Genomic DNA, 20,749 nt, shown 5'->3' on the forward strand with positions numbered 1-20,749 from the left:
TTGGAGATAATATACATTTTTTTGTCAGTATATCTATTATTACACAGACAAACATATATTTAAAATATTCACATACCTTTAATGGGACCCTGCTAAGCCCAAGAAGCATATCCTACCATAGCAGAGAATTTCTTAAATACACTAATTTTCTACAGAAATATTATAATACTTACTGATCAACAGCTGGAACAGCAAAGGTTCCACTTGGAGTCATCATAGCTCCAGGTGCTTTGGGACCATCAACAGGTACCATAAAACTCCGTGGTATTCCTGTACTCCTCCTTATCTCAATGGCTTCTCCCTAACAAACAATGAAAATACAATTTAAAGCATAAACAATGCACAATCATTTAATTCTCTGTACAAATATAGATTATATATAAACATTAGATTTACATATGTTAAGTATCTTTAATATTATAATATTTATTATGAAGCATAATATCTGTTGCCAATTACACATTTCAAAATAAAATACCTATCAAAATTAGCCAAAACTTTTTTGAAATATAAACTTATAAATATGTTGTACCCAGTTGTATAACAGTTAAATCATTTTCATTACTTATTAAAACTAACTCAATTGCTAAGCCCAAATGAACAAACTGTTTATGCTATGATAAAGACCTTATATTAATAAAGGTCATAGGCTTAGTTAATATTTTAAAAATGAAAGAAAATATCAAACACAAGAATAAAAGATAATCAGAATAATTTTTTCAAAATGGAATAATTATGCATAATATGTTTATTAAGGAGGAAAAAAAAGTAAATGCGCTCTTGAATTTTAGAAGTTGATTTCAAATCATATAACATTTTCTATTAGTTATTTAATACTTGCGAAATTAATTTAACATATTTTACTTAGTAAATTAATTGTTACTTAATATGATTTTGTTGAAATAAAAATATTAATATGCATACTGAAGTTACTGCTGGACAATCCTTAATCCAATGACCTCTCTTCTGACACTTATAACAGATGTAATTATTTGGAACAGCACCTCGTTGATTTTGTCCTCTAATTTTCTGATAGCTAAAATTTTTGATGATTTATTATTAATTACAATTTATAAAACAACAATTAAAATGGTAGTTTCTTAACATTTTGGGAGTTCTACAATAAAATAGGCAGTGTGCTGCCAGCATATTAATGTACCCACAAACCGGTTAAAGTACTGTGGATAAGGAACATATAAAAGAAAATAATTTTTGCAAAACAATTGGTACATATAAGATGCATTAAAGAGAAGGAGCATAAAAAATTATTAATTTATAACATAACTCAAAAACCTTACAAAATAACTAGGTATTTCTTTTGTAAATTAAATCAAGATATGAGGTTTGACAATTACACACTTTCTTGTGTTAAACTGGTTGAATGAAAATTTTTTCATCAGTTAAATATCACTAGCCTGATCTCATCACTGGCTACCTCACACTCATTAAGAGTAGACTAATTCAGTTAGCATGTAGTCTATGACCAACTTTTGAAATCACTGTTGCTTCACTTAATGTTTGCATAAGTTTTAGGAACCTGATGTACCAGTTCCTGCCTACCATTTTTGTGTTCCTAGTTGATTGATATTTTCATATACCACACAAAAACAATAGAACAAATAATATATAAGCATCATAATTATCAACAAATAGTACTAGCAATAATTGCTGCCAAACTTAAGTCTGTTAAGGAACAGTCACCTGAGAATTATTTTAGTCATTTTATGTTTTCATTTTGTATTACTAAAATTTTGTTATATTTTTTATTTCATTCGTTTCATTGTCAATGTGGGCTCAATATAATTTTTCCTTTATTGCTGGTCGTAAGAAAGTATTAAAGCAATATATACAAAACCTTTGTGATTAATATTCTTAAACATATTTGAAGAATATTTTAGTTAAGTCTTACTTGCTAGGGTCGTAGTCAAAAGTGGATTGTGATATCATAGCATTTATTTTATCCTGTTCGCTACCTTCCATGCGAGACAGATCAGCCAATCCCTTATTAACAGCAACATCTTTATGCAATGAAGAATTGTCGTTGGAACCTTCCCACTGTTTCTTAGGTTGTTGAGACAGTGGAATTCTAGCCACAAGAAGTGAAGTATTCTTTGGGATTAATGTATGGTCATCTACGTACACTGTAAATAAATAAAAAATATGTAATAAATTAAACTTGAACATTTAACCGAAATACAGTCAAATTGTACCAGAAATACAAACCTTCTTTAGTCTGCGCGTTAGTAATTTGGAGATCAAAATCTGAAGTTTTCCCTATTCTCTTTTGTTGTGATATCGCAGCTTTTAAATCTCCTACAGAAATGTGTAGTCCATCAAACGTGACAGTGTCATAATCCAAAGCACTTTTGAATTTATAATGTACAGACATTTCCACAAACGAGAAAAAATTGCAATTGGGTGTAACATGACAGCATAAGTTCACGTATTTAGGCTTTACTTTTAAATTAATACATTTGTTTTACTTAATCTGATTTTCGACCTACTGTATTGTTGAAAATTAAAACTTCATTCAATATAAACCAATATTTATTATTAATTAATATTAAACTAAACGTACACGTGAATAAAATGACAACCATTCATAGTACAAATAGAAATGATATAACAAAACTAACTAGAATTATACAGGGAATTAGCGACATCGACACCGATCGCCATTAAATTTTCAATTTTATCGTTTACAGATTATATATCAAACCATTTTAAAGCATAGAGAAGAAAAAATTTCATACAGGAATAACACAGCATTTTTAATGAACCTTAGCTTAACAAAACGGTTTTAAATAAACCTATTTTTAAATTATGAATATAATTAGTTATTATTTGTTATTTCTTAAATTACATATTTATATTGTTCTAAATGTATGTTCAACATCATTTTGATTTTTTAAACTAATGTCAAAAAGTAAGAGTTAGCTTATAAAGCTTAGGTTTAAATTTTATTATTATATATGTTTATTAAGTAAAATTAAAGTATTATCACGATAATTTATTGTTTTGGTAAAATTTACACAACAGTTCATTTTTGTATGTCACATAGATTTTTTAATAAAAATGTTGTGTTATATAGTCTGTAGTGATATCGTTTTAACTATTTAGCACCGGAAGTTATTTCTCAACATTAGTCCTTTCATTTAGTTAGATTTGCAAATTCAAATTGGTTTTTAACCACGTAAGCATAAAAATAAACCTAATTTTTAATATAATTTTTATAAAATATTTAGTCTAAAATTTAATATCAGCTAATAAATTAAATTCTAAGTATAGGTACTCATACATATTTGGCAATTTGCCATGAACTTCCGGTGTGAGATAAAGACACACGCGGATCTATCGAGAAAAGAACGCGAATAATTATAAAAATAATTGAAAAATTAAGACTTATATAGTAATTTTACACTGACTCGTATTTAAAAATGTCCAATAACGGTGCTCCGGATTCTTGGGAAAGTCAAGCTGATGTCATAGGTGAACAAGGTGCAAAAGATTCTAATGATGTGTCTACAAAATTTTCCACGTTGAATGTGAATGCCGTGGAGTTCGTGCCTTCTTTTTGTAAGCCATCTCAGGCTAGCGATAATTCTGAATCACCTACCACACCACAAAAATCTGAAAGTGATTCTACGAATTCTGCAGAGAGTCCTGTCTTAAACGGTTAGTCAGACGAATGTCATTATATATTGCAATAAAAGTTTTCAAAGAGTACCCGGTTTCAAAATAATAAAATTGGTGAAGTCAGTATTTTACAACTAAACTTCATTAATAATTTGCGTAAACATAATATAGATACCACAACTGATTTTTCCGAATCCAGTTCTAACGGGTTATGTCGAGACACGCGGCGCGCGGCTCATTGCTTTTACATCATTAAACTTTCTCTCTGAGAAATACATAGTCTTTTTGAGCATTCTGTAATGGAATACACGAAAGGTGCGTTCATTTTATTTATTGCAAATTATTAATAATAATGTGTTAGAATTTTCATTTTAATTGTACATTTAAACTTTTGTATAAATATTTTGGCTAGGTTTAAAACGGTTTGAATGTTATATATTCATAATAAGAGATTCTTAGTTATATTTTTACTTTACTAATAATCCTACCAATAACGGTTCTCAGTAACTCTTACCAAGTTAACCTGTCGCGTTTAAGATAAGCCAATATTTTTGAAATTTTTATAGGAAATAATTAGTTATTTTCGAGTTATCAATAAGATTTCTAAAAACCATGCCAAATAATAATCTTGATAGGATTATGTGTATTTAGTTCTTATCAAAACCGTCAGTTTTTTTTATTTGCATTTATATTATCAGTTTTGTATTTGCCACATGGCACTTGTCAATTATGTGATATTGTAAATTTTCCATTTTACCAATAATGTGGTTGAAGAAATTATTTATTTTTGTGAATTAATGCATAAAAGTAGTGAAAAGAAATGGATGAGTGCTGTTTAAATTTAGTTTTATATTTGAAAGGATTAGTCATTTAATTGATATTCTATTGTTCATTGCACCTACCCACATGTCTTAAAAATTGTTTTCAAAGATTTTTACAAACAATAGTTTCTACATCAAGAACTTACATCAATTTTTAATTAATAAGTAAAATAATTAAAGTCTTAAAACCAAAATTTGGTATACACATCAGGTTGTGGCGATGGTGGGGACAGTGGTGATGGTGGAGCAGCTTCAGCATCACCACGAGTTGAGGAGCCTCCGCCTGTTCCACCAGCAGCAGCTCCTGTCCCACCTGTAGCTGATCCACTTCCAATCCCATCCGATTCTTCACCCACTATTGACAGTTGGGACGCTGAAGCGGATGATGCACTTTTGACACCTGAAGATAACAATGATCCAGAAGAAGAAGAAACGGAGCAACAGGTGCAGGCCACTGTAATTAGCATGGGTTTTTTTCTTTACTACTTCCACATTTTTAATTTTGACATTGTATATATTACCCAATATAATATCCGTACACAAAACAGGGTAATTTGAGTTATAAAGGATATAAATACTAATATGAACTATCAACTACATTTTAGTTACTTTTTTCTTATATATTCCTTTATACATAGAAAATAATACCATCATAATTTTATCTTTTGCTACAATTATGTCCAATTTGTATTTTGTTTATAATTAATTTATATTTTCATTATTTATATCAAACTTGATTTAATGTATAAATTGAGAATTTTTTTTTCAGTTTTCGTAAAATTTTCACTAAACTAATGTTTGGTGTAGTAATTTATTTTCTTTATTAAGATGTGTTTATTTTAACATTTATGCATGATTTTATTTAATACTACACTGTTAACATAGAAAATCTCTTTAGCAAAATTATAATCAACACTCAAAGTCATTTCTTAACTTTATTGTTATTGTCATTAATAAGTTGTGTAGGTACATATTCATCCACCATGTTTTAATTTTTCAATGTTATAAAAATTACTAATTTTGTTGCATGTTTATTTTGTATTAAATTTAATTTAAATTTATCTTTTGTTACTACTTTTTCCAAATGTAATTATTGTTAATATGTGATAACTTTTTTATCTACAGGAGGATGGGGAGGCAGCGAAAAAGATTCCTAAGAAAAAACCAGTTAGAGTAGAAGATACAAGAAGCAAAAAGGAACATGTAAATGTAGTATTCATTGGACATGTGGGTGAGTTTATTTCCTTGATATATGTGACATGACAGTTTTGCTGTACCCCATAGTAACACTCAAAATTATTCAATTCATATAGTTAGACACAGACCTCTCCTAAAGATTCTGTTCACCATTTACCTACTTTGTATAAATTAATGTTTTTGGGAATATTTTCAAAAAATTACTTACAGCAGCACTACAAACAGTAATTTTATATATAAAAAATATTAATGCATGCAAATAATTCCTCCCTGACCCAAAATGTTAAACTTGGTTGACAGTTGTTATATGATCTCATTGATAATTGCACTGTTGATTTTTATACTACCTCATAGATGAGATATTGAAAATAGCAGTGGCTTGTCACCATTTTCCTACTTAATTATTTAAAGGTTTATAACAATAAAAGTGGGTGAGTGCATGTAAATGATTTAGTTTTGACAGTTTTCAGCTCGGGAATTTTGTTGCTAAAATTAAAGCTTGCTCAGGTCCATTTTTAAAAAAAGCAGAATATTTAGGTGCCACTTAACTGGAAGAAACCTTTTGGTTTGTACACAATTCTCTATTGGAAAATAATAAAATAACACATAATTAGAAAGAATTCTCCTTTCTAAAAAGGTTTTATTTTATTCCCTGGTGATGAAATATGAATTACCTATGACAAAAAGATTTGTAAAATATTCATTGCCCCAGATTTACCAAAACTATGATATACCTAAAGAGGTTTTGATGTGATTATAGTAGAATAATAGGACCACATGATTGATTTATGGGTTTTTACTTCTCGACAAATAGATCAAATTTTAGTCTGTGCTGCAAAGTAATAGAGCAAATTATAGAAGCAAATAGTCAAAAAAAAATGCCAGACCACACATCTTTACAGTACAAAATACTTAGCTGTTATCAAAATAGTGTTGATTCTTAACTTTTTAAGCGTCTTCGGACTTTGTACTCTCATATTTTCCACTCCTTCATTATCTCTCACATTGTATTTACGATAATTTTGAATAAATGTCAAATAACATCATCATATTTTTAATCCAATGTCCTGAAATTTCTGACCTTTTTTTTCCTACACTCAGAAATGCAGGACAAAACATTCTACTTTTGTTTATAATAGTCAACCATTTATTAAAGAAGTATAGGCAAAATACTGCTCCAAATAAGTGAATCTAGACATTCATATGTGATATACTGCTTATTATGATGTGGTAATACTCTTTATAAACAAAATTTTGAAATGCTTGCCCGATACTGGTTAGCAGTGTAAATGGACTTAGTGACATAGTATAGACCTCACTCTAATTCTCCATCTGATGTTATCCATGTAATTTCCTTACAAAACATTTTGCTGTTGAAATTTGCACTCTTGTTCCTCATACTGACATTCAGATCGCCTTTGGTTATTTACTAAAAATGTAATATTTATTGGCTAATTACTTATTCATTTTACCTATAAAATTAGTTGCTACTATCAAAAAAATTATTGGTGAACTGGATCCACAAAATTTTTAGAATGTTTGATGAAAATACATGGATGAGCAATAAAATATTTAAGAAAAATTGTCTAGCTTCTGAGATGATTATTTATAGCTAATAAGTACTTAATTAACACTGTTAACACTTTGTTCACTATTTTTAAATTTTTTCGTTTAAGACGCTGGTAAATCGACAATCGGCGGCCAAATTATGTCCTTGACAGGAATGGTGGACAAGAGAACATTAGAAAAATATGAAAGAGAAGCTAGAGAAAAATCAAGAGAGTCATGGTACCTGTCCTGGGCACTTGACACAAACCAAGAAGGTTCATATTACATTTTTTAAATTATGTGGTATAAGTTACATATTTGTTGATTAACTCTCCTGTCTTTAATAAAAGCCACTAACTCTACTGTATTTAAATTTATTATTAAATATGTAATGTTATTACTCTACTTCATATTATTTTCATGGTTAGATTGACTACTTATTATTGATATAGAGAAAATAAAGAATTGACTTAATAAGCATAAAATTAATGTCAAATAAAATCCTAGTATTTTTATATTATAAACATATAGGAATATGATGTGTAATTGTAAAAATTTAGTGCATAACAAACTAAAGTTTTATTCCTTTTTTTTAGAACGCGATAAAGGCAAAACAGTGGAAGTAGGTAGAGCATACTTTGAGACTGAAAAGAAGCATTTCACAATTCTTGATGCGCCTGGCCACAAGAGTTTTGTTCCAAACATGATTGGTGGGGCAGCTCAAGCTGATCTTGCAGTTTTGGTATGAGCCACAATAATAAAATTATAATAAATCTTGTTGATGCTAATCTCCGAAAAATTGTAGACAACTCAAAAACTCAATTATTTTTAAGTTTCATTTATAATCTTGAGATAGAAATAACATCCCTATTATTTAAAAAAAAACGTTGTTTATTCCTTGTAATACTTCAAATCTTCTGAAAAACTGCAAATAGCAGTGATGATTAAATATGTGAATTAAACATAGAAAGTTATGTAAATGTATGTATATGAAAAATAGTGAAATTGCTATGAGAAATGTTTAAAGTTTAAAACCCATGTTTTTCAAATTTAGTCAATTATGAAATTAATGTAATTGTGAATCAAATATACTTTTAATGTACAAGTTACCTAGATTTTATAATGATAACTATTAATTAGTCTATTAAAAGTTTACAGAGCATACTAATTCATAAAATAGTACTATAAACTTTGTCCTATCTATTACAGGTTATTTCTGCCCGTAAAGGAGAATTTGAGACTGGGTTTGATAGAGGAGGACAGACAAGAGAACATGCTATGTTAGCAAAGACTGCAGGCGTGAAGCATCTTGTCGCACTTGTAAATAAGATGGATGACCCTACTGTGGCATGGGAAGAAAAAAGGTACTTATAAATTACGAAAATGCTTGTAACACATGGGTGTCCTCTTTAGATTTCCAATAAGACTGGTTGAAAGCAGTGTCCTGCATCTAGTGTATTTTCTCAAAAAAAAAATGCATAGTTTGGGTTTGCCAATCAAATTATGTGACCAAAAGTCAATTATCCTAATGAGGTCAAGAGAAAGAATGCTGCATTCACATACAGTTTGTACCTGGCACACTACCTATGTAACGTTTTGTCAGTCTTGCGGCAGAGATAATGCTCTATGAAGCCGAAATTAGCCAATAGCCTCTTTCCAAAGGTTGAAGTGCAATATTTATCGCTGGGTTCTGTACATGTATTTTGTTCTTTTGCCACCCTAATATTTTATGATTTATTAATCTGTGTATGTATGTGTATCTGTATTCAATGCTTGAAAATGATGACCAATATGTTTTGTTGGTGATAACTTATGGATCTGAGACATGGTACTTACAGTGGTCTCTTTAAGAAGGCTCAAGGTCATCCAAAGAACAATAGAGAAAACTATGCTCAGTTTTGCTGTGAGATCGAATCAGAAATGAGGAGATCTGCGGGAGAACCTAGGTAACCGGCGTGGCACGAAGATTCGCCTGTAGTGGCAGGGGTGGAGTAAATAGCTTGTGCAACCGAAAGCCGTTGACGGAAAGGGTCTCGCGTGGCGACCACCGAACCGATAGAAGAGACGCGGTGTGGATAAGGCGTACAATAATAGACGAGACACAGTAGTTAAGGTTGTAAGAAGTCGCTGAATTGCAGCACAAGACCGGTTATTGTGGCGATCACAGGGGGAGGCCTAAGCCTTGCAATGGGTGCCGTGAAGAACTATAATCCTTAATTTTAAGTCAATATTTTAATTTAATTAAACTTGTATTTCAGATACAATGAATGTCGAGACAAGATTCTGCCCTATTTAAAAAAACTCGGTTTCAACCCTGCGAAAGATCTGTCCTTTTTACCAGTATCTGGTCAAACGGGACAGGGCTTATTGGAAAGAGTAAGTGTACTTAATTAATTTAGCTATTCATATTCATTTAAAAATTTCATCCAATTATATAAAGAAAAATCCAGCTATAGAGATTAATATAATTATATATATAGTAATATAATTTTTTTCCATGTTTATCTGCAATCAGTCTTACACTAAAAGCAGATTTGTCCCTTTTCTTTTGTCTCGTTTGAACTGCTCCTCACCAGGAAAAAAACTCATTGCTCACCATCTTTCACCAAGTTTTTATATATGTTGGCATTTTGGCTGTTCAGAGGTGTTGATGGTTGCTAATACTGTAGCTAAGTCGTTTAGGTGATTTACCAGTTGCTGTATATATTTACTCCTTGCTAGTTTTAACTCCTTAACAGTTCTTATGTTTAGTGTTTCATGGACCTTTGTGTTTATAATAAACTGTGGTGCTTGATATGGTTCTCAATATACTATTTTGCTGTTTTTTTGGAAGAATGTTAAGGTTGGAGTTGCTAGCACTTTTTCACAGTTGTGCGCTATACATCCATAGATGGTTTTAAGTTGGTTTTGTATATTAGGTTAGCAGTCTGTTGTCAATTGAGAGTTTGTAGTTACAAAATAAAATTTTAACACATCTAGTTTTGACTTTATATGATTTTTCCAGGTCAACCTTCTGTCCAAGTGTATAGCAAGGTATTCAACAGAATCCAAATGAAGCAGAATGTTTTCACCCATTTTTACTGGAGTATAGCTTCCTCTGCTCAAATTGTGATGTGTATGGATTTCAGTGTGCTGGAATTGATTCTCTATTTCTGGTTATATTTATTTGTAAATGCAATGCTTTGTTGCAACACTGTCTTTGTTTGATGTAAGGATTGGGTCATTATCACTTGCAAGTATTGCAGTGCCGTCAGTGAATGTAGCTGTAGTTACACTGTGTGTTTCTGAGATGTTAGTTGTGTAGATGGTATGTAAGAACCAACCCCTGTGGGATACCCGTTATAATGTCTTGAATACGATATGACAACTGTCCATTCTCTCTCACCTGAAACAGTTTTTGTGTGAGGTATTACTCCATCAACAACTATGAGGTAGGGATGTCTTTTTTATATAGAAGACCTTTGTCCAAACTTTATCAAAAGCTGTCTAGATATCTGAAAACACAGCTGAGCAGTAATCTTTTTTTTCGTCTTAACCCTTCACAAATATAATGTACTTGTTCTAAAATTGAGTCTTATTGTCTGAAATCAAACTGGTGTTGTGGTAATACCCTGCGCTCACTAAGTAGTGGTAATATTTTTCTCTGAAGAAGGCTCAGAAACATCTTGGAAAGCATAGGCAATAGGCATTTGCATTTGCGCTGCATATGATGAAATATCTGCTGAACAAATTGTTTTCAATATAAAGTATCTCATTATAGTTTTTTTTATAAACGTAATTAATTGTTTTGATGGCTTGAGAGATTATATAATATTAAAAATTGATAATTAAAGTATGGATTATTACTTTTCCACTAATGTAAGTTCCATTAAATTCTTATGAAACTGTTCATGATTCTATTTACAACATTGGTTTCTCCTATAGATCCAATAAAAAAAGTTAAATATTAATATATAACATACCCAAAGATTTGCAATGAACTAAAACGGTTCTGATTTTTTTTTGTGCAATATAACGATTTATATTCTAAAGAACATAAAATGTAGTAATGTGTATATTACAAATTATACTTTTTCAACTAGGTATCTGAGGAGATCTGTCCATGGTACCGTGGACCATCATTCATTCAGTTAATTGATGAGCTGCCATCACTAAACCGCAAAATGGATGGACCTTTTATAATGCCTGTTGTTGATAAATACAAGGACATGGGAACTGTGCTCATGGGAAAGGTGGAAGCAGGAACTACACGCAAAAGCAGCACTCTTTTTCTTATGCCAAATAGGGTAAGTTTTTTGTCTCTCTTAATGCTGTATAAAGCTTAGAGTAAAAACAAACCTGTTTATAAATAAAATATGTGAAAGAAAATTTCCACCAAATTACAATGTTAAAAAAATAGCAACAAACAGTCCCATAAAGTCATTATAGAGATAAGAATTGGAGCAACTGTATAAATTTGAAAAAAATTTACCAAGTAGCTATGAAATTGATTTTTATCCACACCATTACATGGGTGACAACTGTGGTCGTATCTAAATATTAGAGAAACCACATTTGAATTCATCACCTTGAATAATTTCTTGATTTGATTCAATAATAACTAAAAAATTGAGGTACTGTTTAATTAATTTTTAATGATATATTTCTATTAGAAATAACAACATGAATTTTATGTTACTGAGCAATTTCATTCAATAAGAACTAAAAATTTCAGGTACCAATTAAATAAATTTTTAATAACTTATTTGTACTACAAAAAACTAAAAATTTTTAGGTGCAAGTCACTGTTGATCAGCTATGGTCTGATGACATAGAGGTTACATCTATTGGACCTGGAGAGAATGTGAAAGTAAAGCTTAAAGGAATTGAAGAAGAGGATGTGTCTCCTGGTTTTGTACTATGTGATACTGCTGAACCAATCACTACAGGCAGAGTAAGATATATTATTCCTATATATTTATTATAAAAAAAATTGTAATGTAACTTTTGTCTGTAATAATATTGAATGAGATAACTAAATTTTTACCATCAGTATTTCTTTAGACATAGCTACTAAACTAGCATAAGGCTTACTGACTTGTGGTTATTACGGCTTAAGGACATGTCTAATCACTTTATCTAATTGTCTAAAAGTATACACTATTATTAAGACATAAATAACTACCAATATCTTTAAATAAGTAAAAAGTGAAAGGCAGCTTTTTGTTTCCTGTGAAGGTTGAAAACCTGTGCTTTAGTCACTAGAAATTTGAATAGTTTACTGAGTTTGTTACAAAAAATAACATATCTCTGTGCCTTTTTACACATTATATACATTTAATAACTCCTCCCATCAGACCTGAATTATTGTTAATGGATAATATTTTTTTTTTACTAATTATTAGTAAGAGGGACATCATTAAAACAAATGTGTCAAAAATCCTACATATTAATGCAACATATTAGTGCAACAAGGTGCACCGCCGATTAGCTAATCGGTGTAACATAACTCCTGAAGATGCCCCATGGAGGGGTGAAACACGTATTGAGTGATTTGACGGTGGCAGTTGTGTGATTCGCAATGTTTGCCGCATACGCATTTATCAGCGCGCTAGCGGGCGGTGCACTTTGTTGCACGACTACCACTGCATGTGCGGAAGTGGCTAAATGTTGGTCTTTTTCTTACTCATTTACAAAGTGTAAAAACATGCACTCCCCTTAATATTCAGAACTGTCACCACAGAACTGACAATAAATTCTATTGTTGCCAAAACCTGATCATAGGTAGCATTAATTGAATGATTTAAAAATATTAACAAATACTGCAACTATGAAAAGATCCGACTGGTGTTTGGTACACCTCCGCTTGTAAACCTATGCCCCAAAGAATAATACAAGAATAGTATATATTTATTAATAAATCTAATTAATGAAGCTTTAGCTAACTTTCTACCTTACTAAGTTCACAGTTTACCTGTGAATTGACTTCTAAAAACCGATTCTAGGTTAATTACCCTAATATGGATACTTAAGGTGTATATATTTATTTAATCAACCCAAAGTAAACATGTTGGGCTATATCCGCATCTCTACATCAAAGTGTGTATTTAGTGTAAAACAACAAATTTCTTATAACGTATTTTGCTTTGACGTGGAGTTTCTAAATGCTTAAGCAAGACTAGACGACGCTTTGTTTCTGCCTATGTTTAATAAAATTTTAATGTATACTACTAAAATTAGTCTATAATTAAACATAAAAATACTTAATGAAATTCTGTAAGGATTTTTTATATTAGGTATTATTATATGTTAAATATTAATAGGTTGATGAATTTACAATGTTTAGCTGTAGATTATAATCACCAAAGCATGACTTTGGAAATAATATAATTTTATTATCATAAAAAAGGATTTGAAACTGCTACACAATTGTGAATTATTTTTTTTAATTATATATATATATATATCCCAAATTTCTATTTACATTTACAACCTTGGAAATTATTTATTCTCAATAATTATAACAAAATATGGTTTATAATTATAGAGTACTAATGATGATAATAGATATGTAAAGTATTTTTTCTTTACAGTTTATATTATCATTTATCACAGTTATGTGCAATTTGTTTCATTGTGTTCTGTAATTTTTACAGGTGTTTGATGCTCAAGTGGTCATTTTAGAGCACAAGTCGATAATTTGCGCCGGATACTCTGCTGTGATGCACATACATTGTGCAGCTGAGGAAGTTACTGTTAAGGTTAAAATTTATTTTTTATTACAGTTTTACTAATGCCTTTTAAGTATATAATTTATGCTTGAAAACTTACATATATACAGCGAGGCTTAATTCATTTAACTTTTCTCTAATTTATCTTTCACTGCTGTATAAGTTCAACAAATGTATAATAATGTTGTTAGAGGCATGAATTTAATGTTTAACTTTTTATATCTAGGGTGAATCAAAATAAAGTAGGTTTGGCTATGTGAATGCAACAAATTTTAGAAGTATGTGAGATACTTCTACTTAATATGATAGTTATGGAGAAAGAAGTTTCTAGGGAGTGGAAGTGGGGCGCGAAGAAGATTTAATATACTAAATTCATATAATTAATTACTCATGAAGCAATTATTCGCTATTTGATGCATATATAATTTGTGTCATTGTAAAAATGTACATAACATTAAGAACATTTATATCATTTTTTATTTCATTTCCTGCATATCAATAATGTTAACACAAACATACAAGAAAAACATTAAATGAAATTACAAAACTAATGCACAACAGTTTTTATAAGGGAAATTCAAATTAGTTACATTTTATGTAAGTAATTACGAAAGTAACAATATTGCAAATGTTAAAATTTTATGTGCAGGCCCTAATCTGTTTGGTAGACAAGAAGACTGGAGAAAAATCGAAGACACGGCCGCGTTTCGTGAAGCAGGACCAAGTAGCCATCATGAGGATAGAATGCGCGGGAGTTATTTGCTTAGAACCATTTAAGAAATTTGCTCAAATGGGCAGATTCACTTTAAGAGACGAAAGTGAGTATTATCTATTATTGCCACATGTGATTTTCAACCATGACTATATTTTCTTTCGAGATTAATATGTTATAGAAAAGTAATTAAACTTTTCTTGTTATTGATGTTATAAAGCAATAAACTTAAAAAATACTCTTGTTTAGTATTTAATATTTTATTGCCAATCCAAATTTTTAGTTACTTTACATTTAATTCAGGTATACTTAAATAAATGAATTAATTGCTACATTATATATAATTCCTTTATAATAGCTTTATACAAAATTGTAATTATAACATTTATATATGCAAAGTTTATTTACCCAGTAAATTCAGCTCTAGGTAGTTGTTTCATTGCTTTTTTTCACTGTGAAGAGGACCAAAAATTCATTATGTACCATAAAAATACTAGACTGGACTGGTTCACTATGGAAAAAAGTTTTTTCTCTTCAATGACATTTGTTCGGCCAAAAAAATTTAAAACGGCAGGACTGCCTGTCTGAAGTGGCCCTAAACTGGTTTCAGATGTCATTCACAATTCTTTATTGTTATTTGTTTTTTAAACTTTCTCTATTTCTAATTTAAGAAAAAAAATAGATATTTTTTAATGAAATTAACATAATTTTTCATACCTAGACCTGTGGTTACTTAGCTACCCAGGTACTAAAAGACGTTTCTAAAGTCGATTACTAACCAAAACGTTAAACAATCCACATTATTCAATATTTTTTTAGTGTTACATTTAGGAGTATTCATATGTTTATTTGATAAGTGCATTTTTATTTCCAGATAAAACTATCGCCATTGGAAAAGTGTTGAAAGTGATTGAGTAAATCTGGCCCCACAATGATAATTTAGCTAGGATAGGCCTTTTCAAAACCTATATCATCAAAGAATGCATGTAATATGTAATCCTGAATATTGGGATTTACATGAGAGCTCGAGTGTATTGCTTCGTTATCAATCTTTCTGGGTCATTAGAACAGCTAGACGATATGAAAGTTGAGAATATTGCATACCCACTGCCGTGGAACAAGTTAACATTGCAACCCCCTAACAACAACAGTATATGCTACACATTACTTTAATGGTGGTAAAACATATTTATACGAGTGTTATTTATAAAATGTTATGTATAACAAATGCATATTTTCATCATAACTTCCCTCGTTTATTACATCAATAGTGATCCGATTGGTCTCAAGAGGCGCATTTTTTAAAGCCCAATATATTAAAGCTCCACATTTATTTTATCTTATTTGCATTAACATTTCGCTTCTATTTTCTTAACGTGAAAATAGCATTATATATTTGTTAAAAATAAAGCTTCTGTATCCTGCTTTTAGATGGCGTGAATTAAATTTGTATGTTTCCGTGCATTTTACACTTTTAAAGAACAAAGAAAAGCTGTTAACTGTTTTGGAATGTTGTTTAATTTCCTGATTGTTTTCCTTTTACCAGAGACAAATCTGATATTTTTAATCATTTAAATGTAATAGGCGTAGTTAAACGTTGCATATAGTTCTTATTAAAAGAGTTAATTTAAAAATGTAAAAATTTTATCCAACCTGAAATTACATTTTAATAATAGGTTACTTTACCTTGATTTGATCTAACAATACATCATTGTATACTAAAATACACAATATTAAAAAATATTGGCTTTCACATGCTTAAAGTTCACAAACTCGGTGCACATGAATAAAATTACTTTTATGTTGAACTCCTCTTATTATGTATATACCTAAAGTTTTGCTTTTACACAATTTATATTACTTTATAAATATTTATTTATAATGGATAACCATACGCAGTAATGTACTGTTAATCGGCATGCACCTAGAGTCCTATTTTTGTAACTTATTCCTTAATGAATTGGCGTTTGCCTAAAAATAACTGTTAGATTTACATTATAAACCATTGGACGGCAGGACCTCTCTTCGAGCTCTAAATTAAAAGCATTTTGTGATTGTATGAGGAATGAAGCTCTCGTGTATTCACTGCTAGGATGATCAATTATTTGCGTATTTTTCATGTAAACCTTATCAAACACTTATTCCACAATAACTTAAAGATATTTTTAATTTGTTACAGCAAACGCTCAGTAACATATGCGCCGACACCTTTATGGTTTATACATAAAATTACGATTTTTTGATCATCCTATCAGTATGTAGTGATTATATGAATATATTTGCATTATGTTTGGAGTAATTTGCTATACGACATTGTATGTGTTAACATGGTGTGATTTCATTTTACTGAATTAGAATTTTGTGAGATGATATCTCCTTTGGTCATGTTTGTCCATGATGTTAATTACTTGCAATATTTTAATATATATTATACACCTAATGATATAAAAGGAGGTAATTTATTGCTTTGATTTCAAAATACATGGGAGGAGCTGTATTTAGTTTAGAATACTTCTGTATTTTGTCGCATTTGCAAACCTCGACAACTTGATTCATATCGAACTCGATTATAACCAGCAGTTCACCACTCATTGGTTCTTACTGATATGCAAGCATTAAGCTAAGAATACATAGAGTACTTATGGCAAACAGTGCTGTTCGCGGAAAACAATACATCTCACAATATTGGTTAATGTCCGAATTGTTATAAATTGTATTGTGTGATTTGTAAATTTCCAGGCTTTATATCGTATATCGTAATCGGTTTTATAGAGGCGGTTTGTATTATATTATTAACCATTTTGTGTATATCAGTGAATACAGCGTGAGGCGTACGTAGCACCCCGTCTTGTTTGACCCGTGCTATAGTTTATTTGTCAACATGCTTGTAGGGGAGAGTAGGGCGCGCCATAGTGCCTTTTCAGTTTCCGCCGGGTCGCGTGCGCCTCGCGGGCCTAGGCACCGAGCGAGCACTGGCAGCCTGCGACTATATTATTTTGTTTAAAATAAAATAAAATTTTATTAAAACCGTAACTCATGTTTTACTTCTCTTCTAATATAGACGCAACTGGAACACCATCCGTATAGCGGTAAATAAATTATTACTACTGCAATATAAATATATAATACTATTAATTATAAACTACTATTATCCAAATAATATATATATATATTAACTACTATTTATCCAAAAATAAGTTAAAATTAATTGTAAATGGAAATCGATTTAGTGAAAAACGGTAAAGCAAATAGTGATAATCTCACAATTAAAGTAAGAAGCCTTTTATCAACGGTTACTAAATTATGTACACATGTATGCTATTTCAAGGAATTTTACCAACAGTATTTTTTTCTTTAGAGTATTCTGAAGTTAAATCGCCAGTAATAAAAAGAATAAAAGTGATTACATTGTATACCAAAAAAACCTTAAGTATAGACTGTTCAATATTAGTAATTAAATACACAGATAAGGCTATTCATCTACAACTTACGGTTCTGAATACGAAACAAAATTCTGCAATTTTTGTGCTATACATACTAATTATCTTTTTATTTTCTTTGATATTCTAAGTGATATTGAAAAATCAGGTAGAATAACAAGGTACAATAAGCTATTTAAGATAATAAGTAAAAAAAACTTAACAATGTGAATTCTTTAATAGTTTTGTTCATTCATTTGATAGCGTAACAAGCATATTGCATTGAATTACATTCTCCCAGAGAATGTAAGTGATCAGAATTAAAAAAATAGAAGTAGGTTGTGTAAGAATTATTTAGACTTCAGTGTTTAAAGCGTTCACTTGTAATATAGAACAGAAAATATACAGATATATCTTATTCCATGACTGGAATGTCAATATGAAATTTACAAGACTAAAGCTTATTTAGACTGATAATAAAAATTCTTAAATCGAAAATATAACATATTATATACATTAGCAATTTTTGATATCAGCGCTGCACCTCTGCTGAGCTTGAGCCATTAACACCACCAAGCAACGCAAACATTTTCATAGCTCTGACACTCAAGATTCATTATCAGATTATCAGTCTCAATATCCATATATTAAGTACCTATGGTAGCTAAAATTTGGCAAACAATTTTAATTCTTATGTGTCTATAATCTTTATGTTACTTTTGTTAATATTTTGATTAACTTGATCATTTTCATTTTCCACAAAGTCATCAAATAAACTTGGCCAAGCTTCTGTATCATCGTAACTGCTAAGGTCATCTCCAACATATTCACAAAAGTTTAAAAACATGTACCAGGTGTCTTTGGGAATACCTCTTATGTGAGGATTTTTTTCCAGATATTTTAACCATTTGTCTAGTATAGGTGGTTCATTATTTGTAAACACTAATCGCCATAACAAGATTGCGATATCGGCTGGAAGTATTCTTTGTCCTATGCTAACATCTAAACCAAATTTGAAAGTAAATCTGTACAAATCTTTAAACTTTTCAGAATCCCTTTTTAAATCAGATGTAATTTCATATAATTTATGCTGTATACCTTTAATAGAATCTGTTTTCATGTTTTTTAAGCCTTGTACAAATTCCTGCCTTGTAAACCTACACATTTGACTAGCATTTAACTTCCAAGCAAGCACTAAAACTTTAAAATTGTCAGGATTTAACTGCAAGTCATTGCAAAGATTTTCTATTCCTTCGGCTAATATTGCATCTTCCAGAGAATCTTTGTACAAATCAAACAACTGATTTATTTTTGTATCAGATATTCTCAATTCATTAGATCCAATAGAAGACATAGTTCTAGGAATAGATGGCAACCTTTGATAAAATAGCTTTGGAAGAGGTTTATCTGAATTTATTTGTGATTTTTGAATGGTTGTCAATTCTACTGCACAAGATTCGCTGCAAGAATTTAAATTATTAGCATTCTGGAGATTTCTATAAGAATTAATGCTGTTTTCATTATTGTGTAGCAATGGTTCTTCTTGAGGATAATCTGACACCATGACAGTAGGCACTTGATTTGTAGTCACTATCTCAGTCATCTCTGAAATAAACCAACACAATCAGTAAAACACATCTTTTAATATAGTTTAAGCACAAACTTTTTTCCAGTTATTTATAATTAACATCAACTACTAATCACAAATGATAACTATCAACAAATACTACATGTTATAGTAAAAACATATATTAATAAACTAAAAAGAATATTTAACAGACTGATAGAATGATATTAACACTAAAGGAAACCTGAAGTAAATTGTAAACAGACATTTTTCTCACAGTCATAAAATGAGCTGTTTTTAAATTAAAATAAGATTTCAATACAATAATGCAATTACCACTAATGAGATAATAAATACGTTTTAGTTACTATTCAATAGTAATTTATTTTTGCGTATTTACAATCTTTTACACTGCATCTTATAACAAACAGTTCAGGGGTGCAAAGGCACTGTAACACACACACAATACCATTAGGTACTGTCTATGTGTTCATTTGCTTTTTCTACAATAAAATTGTTTTTAAAAAAATACAAATATACTTGTCAATACAACAATACACCAGCGACATGTAAAAAACCACTAGGAAAAATAAACTCGCTTAAAGTTTGGTTGATAATGAAACTCACCATCTTTTTTCCTATGATCAGTAGATATATCAGCACTGGTATGCTCCTTGAAGCAACTTAGACAATGGCCCATTGGACAAAATGTAATACACGAATATCCAAAACATAAAATTTTTGTTGATTACAAAAGAAGTACAAGCTAATTTGAATAGTTCCCGAGAAATACTATGAAACATAGTGATTACAAAAATACTTTTTTAAATAATATCTGTAAAATAACAATTGTCACCTGAAATGAATAATAATATTTAGGATTACTAAATTTCGGTACATTTCTTAATAAAAGCTATTTTAAAAATTAAATTTTTCTTAACATCACATACCATTTTCAATTTCATGTGAATAAAAGAGTTATTCAAAACAAAGATATTTTCGACGTAAAAAAATCTTTGTAACCATATTTTTAATGTGAAAATAACTGATATAATCTTTATCTGAAATCAACTGAAACTATTTCCAAAATATTTTCACCCTCGTACAGAGTAGTAACAGATTACAGAACATAAAACAGC

The 20,749-nt window shown here is 30.0% G+C and overlaps 3 protein-coding genes across 10 annotated transcripts in view; 1 reads left to right on the forward strand and 2 right to left on the reverse strand.

Moving 5' to 3' along the window:
* Positions 1 to 2,629, reverse strand: part of LOC137932450 (E3 ubiquitin-protein ligase RBBP6-like) — a 31,013-nt gene extending 28,384 nt beyond the window's left edge. For 2 of the 4 annotated variants that reach the window (XM_068776067.1, XM_068776066.1), the window contains exons 1-4: positions 2,224 to 2,626; positions 1,910 to 2,141; positions 925 to 1,036; positions 174 to 301 (exon numbers count right to left, since the gene is read on the reverse strand). In XM_068776067.1, coding sequence (XP_068632168.1) covers positions 174 to 301; positions 925 to 1,036; positions 1,910 to 2,141; positions 2,224 to 2,389 — 638 coding nt within the window. In that variant the 5' untranslated portion in view covers positions 2,390 to 2,626. Of the gene's footprint in view, positions 1 to 173; positions 302 to 924; positions 1,037 to 1,909; positions 2,142 to 2,223 lie in introns of those variants that run through there. The other 2 variants (XM_068776065.1, XM_068776068.1) reach the window with 2 other exon arrangements.
* A 585-nt stretch (positions 2,630 to 3,214) lies between these two features.
* eRF3 (eukaryotic translation release factor 3) lies at positions 3,215 to 17,657 on the forward strand. Of its 5 annotated transcripts, none has more exons than XM_068775438.1 (12): positions 3,215 to 3,675; positions 4,669 to 4,913; positions 5,583 to 5,688; positions 7,331 to 7,477; positions 7,799 to 7,944; positions 8,412 to 8,566; positions 9,461 to 9,578; positions 11,285 to 11,488; positions 11,977 to 12,135; positions 13,838 to 13,942; positions 14,562 to 14,730; positions 15,499 to 17,657. In XM_068775438.1, the coding sequence occupies exons 1-12, from the start codon at positions 3,438 to 3,440 to the stop codon at positions 15,540 to 15,542; spliced, it is 1,836 nt and encodes a 611-aa protein (XP_068631539.1). In that variant the 5' UTR covers positions 3,215 to 3,437; the 3' UTR covers positions 15,543 to 17,657. The 5 variants fall into 5 exon arrangements, with proteins under 5 accessions (XP_068631539.1, XP_068631541.1, XP_068631540.1 ...); XM_068775440.1 differs by having other exon boundaries at positions 3,216 to 3,498; XM_068775439.1 differs by having other exon boundaries at positions 3,217 to 3,675; positions 4,669 to 4,901.
* A 605-nt stretch (positions 17,658 to 18,262) lies between these two features.
* On the reverse strand, positions 18,263 to 20,663 carry SCCRO3 (defective in cullin neddylation 1 domain containing SCCRO3). The gene is made up of 3 exons (XM_068775837.1): positions 20,561 to 20,663; positions 20,238 to 20,466; positions 18,263 to 19,648 (listed from the first exon to the last, which is right to left on the reverse strand). The coding sequence occupies exons 2-3, from the start codon at positions 20,308 to 20,310 to the stop codon at positions 18,735 to 18,737; spliced, it is 987 nt and encodes a 328-aa protein (XP_068631938.1). The 5' UTR covers positions 20,311 to 20,466; positions 20,561 to 20,663; the 3' UTR covers positions 18,263 to 18,734.
* Between the last annotated feature and the right edge of the window lie 86 nt (positions 20,664 to 20,749).

This window comes from Battus philenor, unplaced genomic scaffold (assembly GCF_028537555.1).
Source record: "Battus philenor isolate CCGP_79_NKW_IND1 unplaced genomic scaffold, ilBatPhil1.0.hap1 SCAF_9, whole genome shotgun sequence".
Lineage (NCBI taxonomy): Eukaryota > Metazoa > Arthropoda > Insecta > Lepidoptera > Papilionidae > Battus > Battus philenor.

Bases quoted from the DNA above. Each gene is read 5' to 3' on its own strand.
- eRF3 (XM_068775438.1), top strand. From the start codon at position 3,438: ATGTCCAATAACGGTGCTCCGGATTCTTGGGAAAGTCAAGCTGATGTC. The intron at 5,689-7,330 runs GTGAGTTTATTT...TTTTCGTTTAAG, and splicing joins AGTATTCATTGGACATGTGG to ACGCTGGTAAATCGACAATC. The intron at 9,579-11,284 runs GTAAGTGTACTT...TTTTTCAACTAG, and splicing joins GACAGGGCTTATTGGAAAGA to GTATCTGAGGAGATCTGTCC.
- SCCRO3 (XM_068775837.1), bottom strand. From the start codon at position 20,310: ATGGGCCATTGTCTAAGTTGCTTCAAGGAGCATACCAGTGCTGATATA. The intron at 19,649-20,237 runs GTGAGTTTCATT...GGTTTATTTCAG, and splicing joins TGATCATAGGAAAAAAGATG to AGATGACTGAGATAGTGACT.